The 15021-nt window shown below is 48.4% G+C and overlaps 1 protein-coding gene across 1 annotated transcript; it reads left to right on the top strand.

Annotated features, from left to right (window-relative positions):
• Nucleotides 1–2727: 2727 nt before the first annotated feature.
• Nucleotides 2728–12759, top strand: TBL2 (transducin beta like 2; the record flags this gene model as incomplete). Its single annotated transcript, XM_080704205.1, has 7 exons — nt 2728–2857; nt 7359–7480; nt 7731–7915; nt 9683–9834; nt 10186–10312; nt 11961–12113; nt 12297–12759. The coding sequence occupies 7 exons, from the start codon at nt 2728–2730 to the stop codon at nt 12757–12759; spliced, it is 1332 nt and encodes a 443-aa protein (XP_080560331.1).
• Nucleotides 12760–15021: the final 2262 nt, after the last annotated feature.

The raw sequence follows: 15021 nt of genomic DNA, 5'->3' as shown, positions 1-15021 counted from the left end.
GCATTCAACCTCTGAGCTATACCCCCAGCCCTATCTTTATTTTGAAACAGTATCTCACTGAGTTGCAAAGTGACTATTTTTATTTTTATTTTGAAACAGGGTCTTGCTAGGTTGATGAGTCTTGCTGCCTGTGGTAGTGCACGCTTGTAATCCCAGCATTTGGGATGTGGAGACCCACGGATCGCAGTTTGCAGACAGCTTGAGCTACGTAGGCCCTCCGCAACTTAGTGAGACCCTGTTTCAGAATAAAGAATACAAATAGGGCAAGGGATGAAGGGATGTAGCTCAGAGGTCAAATGCCCCTGCTTTCCATCCCCAGACTTGCAAAGAAAAAAAAAATCTCGCTACTTGCTAAGCCTGTCTTTGCACCTGCAATGATCCTGTCTCAGCCTCCCAAGTACTGGGATTACAATCCTGTGCCATCACTCCCGGTTTATAATTATTTTTAAAATAAATTTTGTTTTTAAAAAAAAAACTATGCTGGGCGTAGTGGCCTTGTAATCCTGTGGGAGGCGGAGACCGGAGGATCGCGCAGGTTCGAAGCCAACTGTGCTGGTTTAAGAGACCCTGTTTCCAAATTTAAAAAAAGTATAAAATTAGGTCTGGGAGTGTATCCTGGAGGTAGAAGGGTTTCCAGGAACCCCAGTACCACACAAAATAAATAAATAAATAAATAAATAAATAAATAAATAAATAAATAAATAACAAGACAAAAAAACCTTTTCAGACAGTCCTGGTTGTGTACACCTGTAATCCAGTACTTGGGAGACTTGACACAGAACTTTTTTTTTTTTTTTAATTTTGAAACAGGGTCTCGCTAAATTGCTGAGGCCGGCCTCCAACCTCCAATCCTACTGTTTTAGCTTCCCAAATACTGGGATTACAGGCGTGCACCACCACGGCCAGCTATATTTTAAATTAAAAAAAAAAAAAAACTCCTTTTTAAGGTCTGGGAGTGTAGTTTAGTGGTAGAGGGTTTGCATAGTATGTGCAAGGCCCTGAGTTCAATCCCCAGCACCATAAAAAGTAAACTTTCAGAGCTGGGCATGGTGGCGCAAGATTGTAATCCCCGCATTCAGGAGGTGAAGATGGCGGATCGCGGTTCACTAACAGTCTCAGCTACTTAGGCTATTTGCAAACTCAGTGAGACCCTGCTTCAAAAATAAAAAGACTAAAAAATTAGGGCTGGGGTGTAGCTCGGAGGTACAATGCCCCTGGGTTCCATCCCCAGTACTGCAAAATAATAATTAATAATAATAATAATAATAATAATAATAATAATAAAACTTCAACTTCCCTTCCACTCCCCAGGCCATCCAGAAATCCAGGTCCTAAAAACCTCCGTTAGGATCCTTGCAAGACTACCGGGTTTCTTTCTGTCTTTGGTCTTTTCACACAGTCCTTCCAGAGAATCCCCGGAGACACGGATTTTGCCCCATTTCCTCCTGTAGTAACCAGCATGCTGGATCGAGCCAGCACTCAAGGTCCTGCAGACCCTTCCGACCTTGTCTGCCATTTCTTATGTCACGCCCTGCCTCTCTACAACATCTGCTTTGCTGGGCGGCAGAATTAACAGTAAAAGCGCATCTGAATTTTCCCAGGTGAGAACTTTCCCACTGGTCAAATAGGAGCAACAGCCCACGTCCTGCTTTCTGGAAAGGATCCAATGTGGCAAGGAATAAAACCTTTAATAAACTTGTCAGTACGTGCCTCAAGGTGAGGCGCGAGTAGGAACTGGAAATCTCGCCGCCCCAACCCTCCCGCCCTACACACCTTCAATCGCCAGGCGCCCCAAGAAAGCCAGGCCCCGCCCCGAGGCGATCCAAAGGCCAGGCCCCGCCCCGCAGGACCTTACAACAGGTAGGCCCCGCCCCCGAGGCGATCCGAAGGCCAGGCCCCGCCCCTCAGGACCTTACAACAGGTAGGCCCCGCCCCCGAGGCGATCCGAAGGCCAGGTCCCGCCCCTCAGGACCTTCCAACAAGTAGGCCCCGCCCCCGAGGCGATCCGAAGGCCAGGCCCCGCCCCGCAGGACCTTACAACAGGTAGGCCCCGCCCCCGAGGCGATCCGAAGGCCAGGTCCCGCCCCTCAGGACCTTCCAACAAGTAGGCCCCGCCCCCGAGGCGATCCGAAGGCCAGGCCCCGCCCCTCAGGACCTTACAACAGGTAGGCCCCGCCCCCGAGGCGATCCAAAGGCTAGGCCCCGCCCCTCAGGACCTTACAACAGGTAGGCCCCGCCCCCGAGGCGATCCAAAGGCTAGGCCCCGCCCCTCAGGACCTTACAACAGGTAGGCCCCGCCCCTGAGGCGATCCAAAGGCCAGGCCCCGCCCCTCGAGACCTCCAACGACAAAGCCACGCCCCCTTGATGAATAAACGCCCTGGCCCCACCCCTCGAGACGCTCCAACGGCACGGCCCCGCCCCTTGAAACCTTTCAACGGCCAGGCCCTGCCCCTCAAGGCCTTTCGATGACAAGGCCACGCCCCTTAGATGCTTTAACGCCCCTCCCCACCCTTCGCGGCTCTCCATAGGCCTGGCCCCGCCCCCCGAGGACATTCGACAAGGCCACGCCCCCGAGCTGCTTTAACGCCCCGCCCCCCTCCCTCGGCGTGCCCTCTGCCTGGCCCCGCCCCCAAGGCGCGCTAACTGCCAGGCTCCGTCCCCGCGCGTGCGCGGAGACGCGCGGGCGCCCGCGCAGTCCGGGGCTGAGGTGGCAGTGTACCACCAACATGGAGCTCCCGCAGATGCAGGAACTCATGGGGCTGTCCTTCTTGGTCGGGCTGCTGGCCTTGATGGCGACCGCGGCGGTAGCGCGGGGATGGCTGCGCGCGGAGGAGGAGAGGAACAGCCGGCCGGTCCGTAAGTATCGCCGGGGCGGGCCGGGACCTCCTCCTGTGTCCGCGTGGCCAGACCTGCGGCTTGGGCCCTGGAGGCCGGGCTCTCTGGAGCCTCAGTTTCCTCTGCTGTGAAATTAGCTTCCCTTCCAGAGATGGAGTGTCACCTCTCTGGGCTGTCCCTCTGGCGCAGGACTAGCTACCACCTGGTTCCTGTGCTGCGGCTTTCTCAGTGGTCGAGGCCACTCCGCTTTCCTGTCGAGCCCCAGCTGCACCCGGAGGTTGCTACGATAAGGCTGTGGACTCATTAATGTGCTGCGTGTTAGGATCTGGGAACCCGGAGATGGTTATTCATTTGTAAGCACTCTCCCGATTAAAGCTGCGACCTACAGCACCAAACACCACCACCACCACCACCACCACTGGACCATGGACGCTCTCCCACTAAGCTACATCCCCAGCACTTTTTATTCTATTTTATTTTGCAGTGCTGGCGATGGAACTTAGGGCCTCACTATCACTGAGCTACACCCCCGTATGTATGTATGTTTGTGTGTGTTAGGATTTAACCCAGGAGCATCTACCTCCGCGCCACACAACTATCCCTCCTACCCCTTTTTTTTTTTTGCAACAGGGTGACTAAGTTACCGTCAGCCTCACTAAATTGCTGAGGCTGGCTTCGAACCTATGGTCCTCCTGTTTCAGCTTCCCAAGTACTGGGATTAAAGGCGTACCCCACCACACATGGCTCACCCCTTTATTTTAATATCTGTGTGTGTTTTACTGGGGATTGAACCAAGGGGCTTTCTACCGCTGAGCAACAACACCTCAGCCCTATTTTTCTTGGGTTTCTCTAAATTGCTGACGCTGGCCTTGAACCTGTACTCTGTCTCAGCCTCTCAAGTACTGGGATTACAGATGTGTGCCACCATGCCCCACTTTAATTTTTTGGTATTGAGGATTGAATCCAGGAGTATATTACCTCGGAGCTACATCCCAATGTGTGTGTGTTTCTGGGGATTGAACCCAGGGGGCATTTTATCTCCAAGCTACACCTGGAGCCCTTTTTTTTTTTTTTTTTTTTGGTCTGGGGATGGAACCCAGGGGCATTTGACCTCCGAGCTACACCCCCTGCCCTATTTTTTATTCTTTATTTTGAAACCGGGTCTCACTGAGTTGCAGAGGGCCTCACTAAGTAGCTGAGGCTGTCCGCAAACCGTGATCCTCCAGGTCTCAGCCTCCCGAATGCTGGGATTACAAGCATGCGCCACCACGCCCGGCTCCCCCCCCCTTTTTTTTTTTTTAATTTTGAAACAGGATCTCACTAGGGGTTGATGAGAGTGTCACTACTTGCTGAGGCTGTCCTTAAGCCTGCAATCCTCCTGTCATGGCCTTCTAAGTACACATTTGGGCCGGGCATGGTGGTGCACGCTTGTAATCCCCACGCTTGGGAGGCAGAGACAGGAGGATCGCGCAGGTTCGAAGCCAGCCATGCGCGATGGTTTTGGAGACCCTGTTTCCAAATAAAAATATAAAATAGGTCTGGGAGTGGAGCCCGGAGGTAGAAGGGCTTCCAGGAACCCCAGTACCACCAAATATATATATATATATATATATATATATATATATATATATATATATATATATATATATAAGTACACATTTTTGGGGGGATTACAAATGTGTGCCATGACACCTGGCTTTGTGTGTGTGTTACTGGGGATGAAACTCAGGGGCATTCTTCCTCTGGACTACACTCCCAGCTCTGTTTTGTTTACTTTTTTTAATTTGGAAACCGGGTCTCACTAAGTTGCTGAGGCTGTCCTCGAATCTGCGATCCTCCTATCTCAGCCTTCCAAGTACTGGGATTACAGGCCTGCACCATCATGCTGGTTTTATTTTGAAACAGGGTTTCACTATGTTGATGAGAGTCTCACTACTGGCCTAGGCTATCCTCCAACTTGCAGTCCTCTTGTCTCAGTTTCCCAAGTACTGAGATTATAGGTGTGTGCCACCATGCCTGGCTTTTATTTTGAGATAGGATCTTACTAAATTGGCCAGGCTGGCCTCGGACTCTGCAGTCCTCTGCCTCAGCCTCCCCAGTAACTGGGATTACAGTCATGGGTCACAGCCCAGCTAGCAACATTTATTGAATGGCTATAATCAGGTAAAAAGATTATTTACTTCAGAGCCAGGCATGGTGGCGCATGCTTGCAATCGCAGCATTTGGGAAGCTGAGACAGGATCGTGGTTCACAGAGAGCCTCAGCTACTTAGTGAGGCCCTTTACAATTCAGTGAGACCCTGTTTCAAAATAAAGAATAGGCCCGGAGTGGTGGTGCATGCTTTGGCTGAGACAGGAGGATCACAGTTCGCAGACAGCCTCAGCTACTTAGTGAGGCCCTTTGCAACTCAGACTCTGTTTCAAAATAAAGAATAAAAAATAGGGCTGAGGTGTAGCTTGGAGGTAGAATGCCCCCAGTTTCCATTCCCAGTACCTCAAGCAAACAAACAAAAAAATCTTTCCTTTAATTAGTCCAGTAAGGGAGAAGTGCATCCAAAAAATGTACACCTGGAATGCAAACCTCTGGATTATGAACATAAAAATGCAAATAAAAAATAGTAGTGTATTTTCACATGCGAGGTCAGTATTAGAAACAGGAAAGGAGAAGGAATGGTTAGCCCTTCTTGTTAGATTGGAGTGGTAGTCAAGTCTTCACCGAGAATAAAGAATACATGAGGTAGGGTTCTTTTTTGTTTGTGGTGTTGAGATTGAATCAAGGGCCTTATAAGCCAGGCATACTGGCGCACGCTTGTAATCCCAGCGCTTGGGAGGCTGAGACAGGAGGATGGCACAGGTTCGAAGCCAGCCTCAGCTACTGAGTGAGGCTCTCAGCAACTTAGTGAGACCCTGTTTCCAAATAAAGTGTAAAATAGGTCTGGGAGTATAGCCCAGAGGTAGAAAGCCTCAGGGTTCCACCCCCAGTATCACCAAAAAAAGAAAAAAGGAAAAGAAACAGGTTCTCAAGCTGGGTGTGGTGGCGCACGCTTATAATCCCAACATTTGGGAGGCTGAGACCAGAGGATCGCAGTTTCCGGACAGCCTCAGCTACTTAGTGAGGCCCTCTGCAACTCAGTGAGGACTGGTTTCAAAATAAAGAATAAAATAGGGCAGGGGGTGTAGCTCAGAGGTTGAATGCCCCTGGGTTCCATCCCAAGACCTGAAAAAAAAAAAAAAAAGAAAAAAAGAAACAGATTCTCACTAAGTTGCTGAGAGCCTCACTAAGTAGTTCAGGCTGGCTTCAAACCTGTGCGATCCTCCTATTTCAGCCTCCCAACCGCTGCAATTACAAGTGTGTATCACCACACCCAGCTATTCTTTATTTTTGAAACAGGGTCTCACTAAGTTGTAGAGGGCCTCACTAAGTAGTTGAGGCTGCCCGGGAACCTGATCCTCTTGTCTTAGCCTCCCAAGTATTGGGATTACAAGCATGTACCACCGCCTACCTTTCCCTTGAGTCTTTAATGCACGTGTTGGGTACTCTTAGATCATCACCTTGTATAGATTATCTCATCCATTTCTTTCAACTTCTTTCTTTCTTTCTTTCTTTCTTTCTTTCTTTCTTTCTTTCTTTCTTTCTTTCTTTCATCCTGCAGTACTGGGGATGGAACCCAGGGGCATTCGACCTCTGAGCTACACCCCCTGCCCTATTTTTTATTCTTTTTATTTTATTTATTTATTTTTTTGTGGTACTGGGGGTAGAACCCAGAGGCTTTTCTACCTCCAGGCTATACTCCCAGACCTGTTTTTATACTTTATTTGGAAACAGGGTCTCACTAAGTTGCTGAGAGTTTCACTAAGTAGCTGAGGCTGGCTTCAAACCTGTGTGATCCTCCTGTCTCAGCCTTACAAGCGCTGGGATTACAAGCGTGCGCCACCACACTCGGCTTTTATTCTTTGTTTTGAAAAAAGGTCTCACTAAATTGCGGAGGGCCTCACTAAGTAGCTGAGGCTAGTTGCGAACCTGCGATCCTTGTGTCTCAGCCTCCCAAGAGCTGGGATTACAAGCGTGTGTCACGACACCTGGCTATCAACCTCTTTTTAAGGAAACCCAAACCCAGAATGATGAAAATAATTTACCAAAACCTGAGCCACCAGTTTCAGTTGTGCACATTATTCCCTATATAGGGATATCTGGCCAAGGATCCATGCTACACTGGCTATGCTGTGAACTCACCCAGCTGTGTCAGCCCAGAGAGGGTCGTTTCTCTACTTTGTATTGAGATGCTTTACAGATTAATAGCAAGCACCCTTCTCAAGATCACTCAGTGGTAGATGCAAAATCCAAACCCAGGTCTGATTCCAAAGCCCACATCACACACACACTCCCCCCTCCCCCCTCCTTAAGGAGAAGGGTCATATCTGTCTCATCTGTTGCTGCTTCCCTTAGGGCCTGGCCAATCATAGGGAGTCAGTAAATACTTATGAGTGAATGAATGGATGAATGAAATTGTCCTTCCTTATAGGCCAAAAAGCAAATGAATCCAAGAAGCCAGGATCTAAGAAGCAGAAACAGCAACAGCGGAATCGCAAGGAGAAGCCTCAACAACACAACTTCACTCACCGCCTCCTGGCTGCAGCACTGAAGGTGCCCATGGGTACCCACACACCGCACATCACAAATACAAACCCCTGCTGACCTTTTCCTTTGTAGTAGTCTGTGCATGTTACCGATCCCTCTGCCTCTGCCCAAAGTCAGTAAGCATGACCTTCTCATCCCAGCTATCTTTAGCTTCCCATCAATCCAAGCAACAGGGTCCCAGAGTAATGGATTCAGGTTTGCCTTCTACATCTGCCTGAAGGGCTCACATTCACACTTCCTCTAACCTTTCCCCTAGAGCCACAGTGGAAACATATCTTGCATGGATTTCAGCAGCAATGGCAAGTATCTGGCCACCTGTGCAGATGACCGTACTGTCCGCATTTGGAGCACCAAGGACTTCTTACAGCGGGAGCATCGCAGCATGAGAGCCAATGTGGAGCTGGACCACGCCACTTTGGTGCGCTTCAGCCCTGACTGCAGGTGGGACAAGATGGAGCCTCAGGTTTGCCTATAGAAGCTTCCGCCCAGGATTATGGCCTTCCTATATCTGGCTGGGGGGAGAGGAAGGGAGTGAGGAAGGACCCAGGGCCTTCCTTGGGGTGGCAAAAAGAGCATCTAGGTAGTTTGGGCACTGCCTGGAGTTCCTTGGAGGGCTGTGCTACCACACAAGCAAGCAGAGAAAAGATTCTTCTACCCAGAAAGTGCCAAAGCCTGCCTTCCAAATGAGTCTCAACGCTCTCATGGTTTTCTAAACCCTAGAAAGAAATTAAACACCCCAAAGCTACATCCCATCCCTAGCCCCCACCCCTCGTTGTTTTTTTTTTTTTTTTTTTTTTTGGTGGTACTAGGGGTGGAACCCAGGGGCTTTTCTACTTCTGGGCTATACTCCCAGACATATGGGAATACATTTGGAATCCCAGTACTGGGAGTCCGCAATAGGAGAATTGTAGGTTCGAGGACAGCCTCAACAAGTAGTGAGGTTCATCAGCCTAGTGAGACCCTGATTTCCAAATTAAAAAAAAAAAAAAAAAAATCAGGCTGGGAATGTAGCTCGAAGGTAGAATGCCTTTGGGTTCAATTCTCAGTACCACACACACAAAAAAATTTTTTAAGCAGGGTCTGATTAAATTGCCCAAGCTAGCCTTAAACGTCGAATTCTCTGACCTCAGCCTCCCAAGTAGCTGGATTTACAAACATGCACCACTGTACCTGGATTTTGAATAGTTTTAAGAGATTTTGAAGCTGGGCATGGTGGCACATGCCTGTTATCTCTGTACTTGATAGACTGAGAGAGGAGGAATGCAGGTTCAAGGACAGCCTCAGCAAGTAGTGAGACTCTCAACCTAGCGAGACCCTGTTTTTAAATAAATTGGGCTGGGGATGTAGCTCAAAGGTAGAATGCCTCTGGGTTCAATCCCAAGTATCATCAAAGAAAAAAGAGATTTTGAGCCAAGCATAGTGGCACATACCTTTAATCCCAGTACTTGGGAGGCTGAGACAGGAGGATCAAGGTTCAAAGCCATCCTCAGCAACTTAGTAAGACTCACAGCAACATAGTGAGACTGTTTCTTAACAGAAAAAGGTCTGGGGCTATAGCTTAGAGGTAGAATGCCCCTGTGTTCAATCTCCAGTCCCACCAAAAGAAAAAGAAAAAAAAGCAATTTGGAACCAAAACATTAGATTGTAAGGTTAGACTACAGTTCCAGGGGAGAGATTCTTTTTTTGTTTATGTGTGTGGTACTGGGGATGGAATGCAGGGGCATTCTACCTCTGAGCTACACCCCCAACCTGATTTTATATTTTGCAGTACTGGGAATGGAACCCAGTGGCATTTTACCTCCAAGCTACACCCCAGCCCTATTTTTTTCCCTTTATTTTGAAACAGGATCTCACTAAGTTGTAGAGGGCCTCACAAATTGCTGAGGCTGGCCATGAACCTGTGATCCTCTTGTCTCAGGCTCCTAAATGCTGGGATTACAAGTGTGGGCCTCCATGCCCAGCTCTGATTTTATTCTTTTATTTTGAAACATGGTTTCTTCAAGCTGGAGAGGGCCTCACTAAGTTGTGGAGGCTGGCTGTGAACCTGCGATCCTACTGTCTCCGCCTTCCAAGTTCTGGGATTACAGTCATGCGCCACCAAACCTGACAGGAGAGATCTTTAATTTCCCCAGAACCCAGCATAAGACCTGAGACACATAGGCCTCCATGTCCAGATGAGGCAGTGACTTGTCTGTTACCTGTCTCTAGAGCCTTCATCGTTTGGCTGGCCAATGGGGACACTCTTCGTGTCTTTAAGATGACTAAGCGAGAAGATGGGGGCTTTACCTTCACAGCCACTCCAGAAGACTTCCCTAAAAAGCACAAGGCACCTGTCATTAACATTGGCATTGCTGACACAGGTAAGAGGTTAAGAGGATGGAGCTTGCCCACGGCATGGAAGAGTGGCTGCAGTTATATTTGCTGAGTGATTTGATGCTGTCTGAGAGTTTCTTGCAGCCTTGGGATGACCAAGGGGTGGGCGCTGGCTTTAAGCACCCTGGCTCTGCTCCCCTGGAGTCCATCCTGAGAGCCACAGCAACAGGGGAGACAGGAAAGAGTGTGGTCTTTAGCTCAGTTCTACCTGTGGTGACCCCCGGACTGGGAGGGGAGCTTGGATACTTGTGAGGCAGCGGAGGCCTCAACAGTGTCTTTGGAAAATGACAGTGGGTCAAATCATTGTGCTTGGCTCATGTCATTCCCATTCCCCTCAGGGAAATTCATCATGACAGCCTCTAGTGACACGACCATCCTCATCTGGAATCTGAAAGGTCAGGTGCTATCTACCATCAACACCAACCAGATGAACAATACCTATGCTGCCATATCCCCATGCAGCAGGTGAGGAGGGAGGGGCTGTACCATCTAAGATGGGGAGAGAGAGACTGGGAGCAGAGCAGAGGGACAGCTTTGCAGACTAGATAAAGCACGCCGGATGGAGTCAAGATGCCTGAATGCAGGTCTCAGCTCTCTGGCTTGTAGTGATGGAATTTCCTGAAGCCTCTGTAGTTCTCAGTCTGTTTCTTCATCTATGGCTTTTGTTTTATGTACTGAGGATCAAACCGAGGGGCAGTCTACCTCTGAGCTATACCCCTAGCCCTATTTATTTTAGTTCTTTATTTATTTATTTTTTTTTTGGTGGTACTGGGGTTCCTGGAAGCCCTTCTACCTCCGGGCTACGCTCCCAGACCTATTTTATATTTTTGAAACAGGGTCTCTTACGCCAGCGCGCTTCGAACCTGCGCGATCCTCCTGTCTCCGCCTCCCAAGCGCGGGGATTACAAGCGTGCGCCACCACGCCCGGCGTCATAGTTCTTTATTTTGAAAAAGGGTCTTGTTAGGTTGATGAGTCTCACTACTTGCTGAGCCTGTCCTTGAACCTGCGATCATCCTGTCTCAACCTCCAAAGGTACTGGGATTACTGCTACACCTAGCTCATCTATGGCTTATTAAGGGGTTCAGGTGTGGGGGGGTACTATATATCCTAAAGCAAGCTGTGAGGATGAATTAGGCTATGTATACAAATTTCCTTTTTTTTTTTTTCTTTCCTTTTATGGTACTAGGATGGAACCCAAGGGCATGCTACCTCTGAGCTACACCCCCAGCCTTATTTTTTATTTTGAAACAAGGTCTCACTGAGTTGCAAAGGGCCTCACTAAGTAGCTGAGGCTGTGAGGCTGTCTGTGAACTGAACACTTGTGGCACACACTTGTAATTCCAGCATTTGGGAGGCTGAAATAGGAGGATCACGGTTCACGGACAGCCTCAGCTACTACTTAGTGAGGTCCTCTGCAACCTAGTGAGCCCCTGTTTCAAAATAAAGAATAAAAAATAGGGCTGGGGGTGTAGCTTAAAGGTAGAATGCCCCTGGGTTCCATTCCCAGTACCGCAAAAAAAAAAAAAAAAAAGTGTTTGTAAGAACTGGAAATTTAAATACCTACCTGTTGGAAGCCAGGTGTGATGGAACATGCCTGTAATCCCACTACTTGGGAGGTTGAAACAGAAGGATCACAGGTTCAAGGCTGGCATTAGCAACTTAGTCCTTCCACAACTTTATGAGATTCTGTTTCCAAATTTTAAAAAATAGAGATGGGGGTGTTGCTTAGAGGTAAAATGTCCCTGGGTTCAATCATTAGTAACACACACATTCTCATTCATTTTCTCTCTCTCTCTCTCTCTCTCTCTCTCTCTCTCTCTCTCTCCCTCTCCCTCTCCCTCTCCCTCTCCCTCTCCCTCTCCCTCTCCCTCTCCCTCTCCCTCTCCCTCTCCTGAATATGTTATGATAAAGGGAATAACTTTTTAGGTGATAAGGATATGGCTATGTTTTTTCATGAAAAGGTGCCTTGGGCTGGAGCCATAGCTCAGTGATAGAATAATTGCCTAACAATCACAAGTTGGGGGGGGGTACCTTTTTGGAATGACATATAAGGGATTTGCAGGAATGGGATGCCCTTAAAATTGTTGTAAAGGAATCTTGATTGTGTGGCAGGTTTGTGGCCTCATGTGGCTTTACCCCAGATGTGAAAGTCTGGGAAGTCTGCTTTGGGAAGAAGGGGGAGTTCCAGGATGTCTTGCGAGCCTTTGAACTGAAAGGCCACACTGCAGCTGTCCACGCCTTCGCTTTCTCCAATGACTCCCGGAGGTGAGTGAATGAATGGCACCTGATGTCTTACTGGTGCCTCAGCCCTCTTGGCAACCTCTTGGCTCCTGCCTGTCTGCCACAACTCTGATGTGGGCGGGGCCTGGCCCTCCACAGGAAGTAGGCCTGTGCATCAGTTCCTAGCATCAGTTCCTCAGGTTGAAGCTATGGTTTCCCATGTTGCAGGATGGCCTCTGTCTCCAAGGATGGTACATGGAAACTGTGGGACACAGACGTGGAGTACAAGAAGCAGCAGGACCCCTACTTACTGAGGACAGGCCGCTTCGAAGAGGCAAGCACCATGCTGTGCCGCCTGGCGCTGTCCCCTGACACCCATGTCTTGGCATTGGCCAGTGGCACCAGTATTCATCTCTACAACACCCGGCGGGGTGAGAAGGAGGAATGCTTTGAGCAGGTCCATGGGGAATGTATCACTGATTTGTCCTTTGACATCACTGGCCGCTTTCTGGCCTCCTGTGGGGACCGGGCAGTGCGGCTTTTTCACAACACTCCTGGCCACAGGGCAGTGGTGGAAGAGATGCAAGGCCTTCTGAAGCGGGCCTCCAATGAGAGCACCCGCCAGAGGCTGCAGCAGCAACTGACCCAAGCCCAGGAGGCCCTGAAGAGCCTCGGAGCCATGAAGAAATGACTGGCTCAGGAAGAGCCTGACTGCCTGCCCCTGCTGCTTCCTCTGTTCTTCCCAGGGGCTCCTGGGTGGAAACCTCCTGAAAGGAGTCCTGATTTTCTTACTGGTAGCCCCTCTCTTTTTCCCATTGAACCTATCCCTGCCTACTTAGATCTCTCTTGCTCTCTCTTTACTGTTTTGGACCCCTCTGGACTAAAGACCAAGGTGCTTTTCTCCTTGACCTAGGGTGGAATCCATCTTCACCCAGCATGGAGGAGAGTGGTAGAGAAAGAGGAGAACGCAGTCCTTGACCTGAGGCCACACTCAAAGAAGTTTGCAAATGTAGAGGCAAAACCTAGGGAACCTGTGAGAGCGAGGTAGCCACTTCACAAGGCTGAGGTGTGGAGAATCTTCCAACTGGAGCTGTGCTTCAGGGGGGTCAGAGAAGGAAAGTCTGTTTGGGCAAGGCTCCTAGCTTGTCAAGAAGTAATTAAGGAAGCTGGGCATGGTGGTACACGCTTGTAATCCCAGCATTCAGGAGGCTGAGACTGGAGGATCACGGTTCGCGGACAGCCTCAGATGCTTAGTGAGGTCCTTTGTAACTCACTGAGACCCAGTTTCAAAATAAAGAATAAAAAAGCCAAGCATGGTGGCGCATGCTTGTAATCCCAGCATTCGGGAGGCGGTACAGCAGGATCGCGGCTTGAGGACAGCCTCAGCTACTTAGTGAGGTACTCCGCAACTCTGTGAGACCCTATTTCAAAATATAAAGAATAAGAAAATAGGGCTAGAGGTGTCACTCAGAGATAGACTACCGCTAGAAGCTATCCCCAATACCTAAAAAAAAAAAAAAAAAAGAATAAAATATAGGCCTAGGGGTATAGCTAGGAGGTAGAATGCCCCTGGGTTCTACCAATAGAACTGCAAAAAAAAAAAAAAAAAAGTAGAGCATTTCATTCTGGGCTTCAGTTTTCTTATGTATAAAATGGAGTATATTCTCTATAGTCTCTTTGTAAAGATTTGAGACTAAGAGAGTATAAAATCCCTACATTTGAAAGAGAAGTAGAAAAGAATAGTAATGTTTTCTAGTGTCTTTAACTACCAGGTTAAAATGGGAATCACACACTGGTTTGAAACCAAATTAGAAACACATTCCTTAAAAGGGACGTTTCTTGGGACTCTTATCAGACATCTGTAACTGGAAGAGTGGTATGGTCCTGCTGTATCTGGATGAGAGTGGTATGGGCCTAGGGCAGGCTCCTCTTTTGGGAGGTTATATATCCAGTCTGAGGAGACCTCTTTTTGGTTCATCATGTTTGAGTGCACTAGGCACTAGAGATCAGTATTAATATGCCATCAAAGGTGGCTGGTGGGAGGTAGATTGATGCGTGTCCATGAAGGGATTTTTATTAATTCATAGCTACAGATTGTTGTAAAAGTCAAGGCAAGAGAAGGAATTGAATGAGGACCGAGGTCATGAGTGTAAAGTTTAGGGGATAGATTTGATAAGGGATTTGATCTTTAGAAGTTTGAATTTTGGGATTTGAGGTCTGCTTGGATATAGGAAGTGAGGGAAATGAATCTAGGAAGACTTGAGTCCAGGAAAAATGTACTCATCCGAATTCAGAAGTCTCATCTCTTACTAAAACTTGGCCCCCTCACTACTATATTTGAACAAGCTGCAACCGTGAAGTTGTCCTTGATCCCTTACTGCCTCTATCCACCAGCACTACAATGTCCACCCCTCAGGAAATTCCTTTGGTCATCCTCCAGATGGCATGCTGAACCTGCTATCTCTCTCCATGTTTCCTGTTACCATCCTGGTCCTAGTTACTGTCACCTGCTGGGCTCCCATAATACAGCTTTGCAGTTGGTCTCCCTGTTTCCTCTGTTGCCTTGTTAAGTCACTTTTCTACATAGCAAGTGACTTTTTGAAAGTGTAAAGCAGATCACATCATTCCCTAGTTAAAACCTTTTAAAGGCTTCCCCTCACTCTTGGAACAAAATCCAAACTTCTCAGCATGGCTTGCATAGTGCTATGTAATCTGGCTCCTTCCTTCTCTGTGATCTTCTTTCTCTGCCATTCTCCAGACCTCCCCAGTCTTGCTCCTCGAGTGAGCCAAGCTATTTGTATTCTCTAGTAGGCCTTGTGTCTGTGCTAGTCTCTATGTGGAAGCATTTTTCTTTTCTGTTGACAGACTTGTCATGCTTGTTAAAATTCAGTTCATGGTTCCTAATGTATTCCAAAGCATTCCCTTCCCTGGCCACCCCATCTGAAGTAGCCCT

Source organism: Muscardinus avellanarius (genome assembly GCF_963383645.1).
Source record: "Muscardinus avellanarius genome assembly, chromosome: 10".
Classification (NCBI taxonomy): Eukaryota; Metazoa; Chordata; class Mammalia; order Rodentia; family Gliridae; genus Muscardinus; species Muscardinus avellanarius.
The sequence above is the reverse complement of the archived record's forward strand: the minus strand, read 5'-3'. Positions and strand labels throughout refer to the sequence as shown.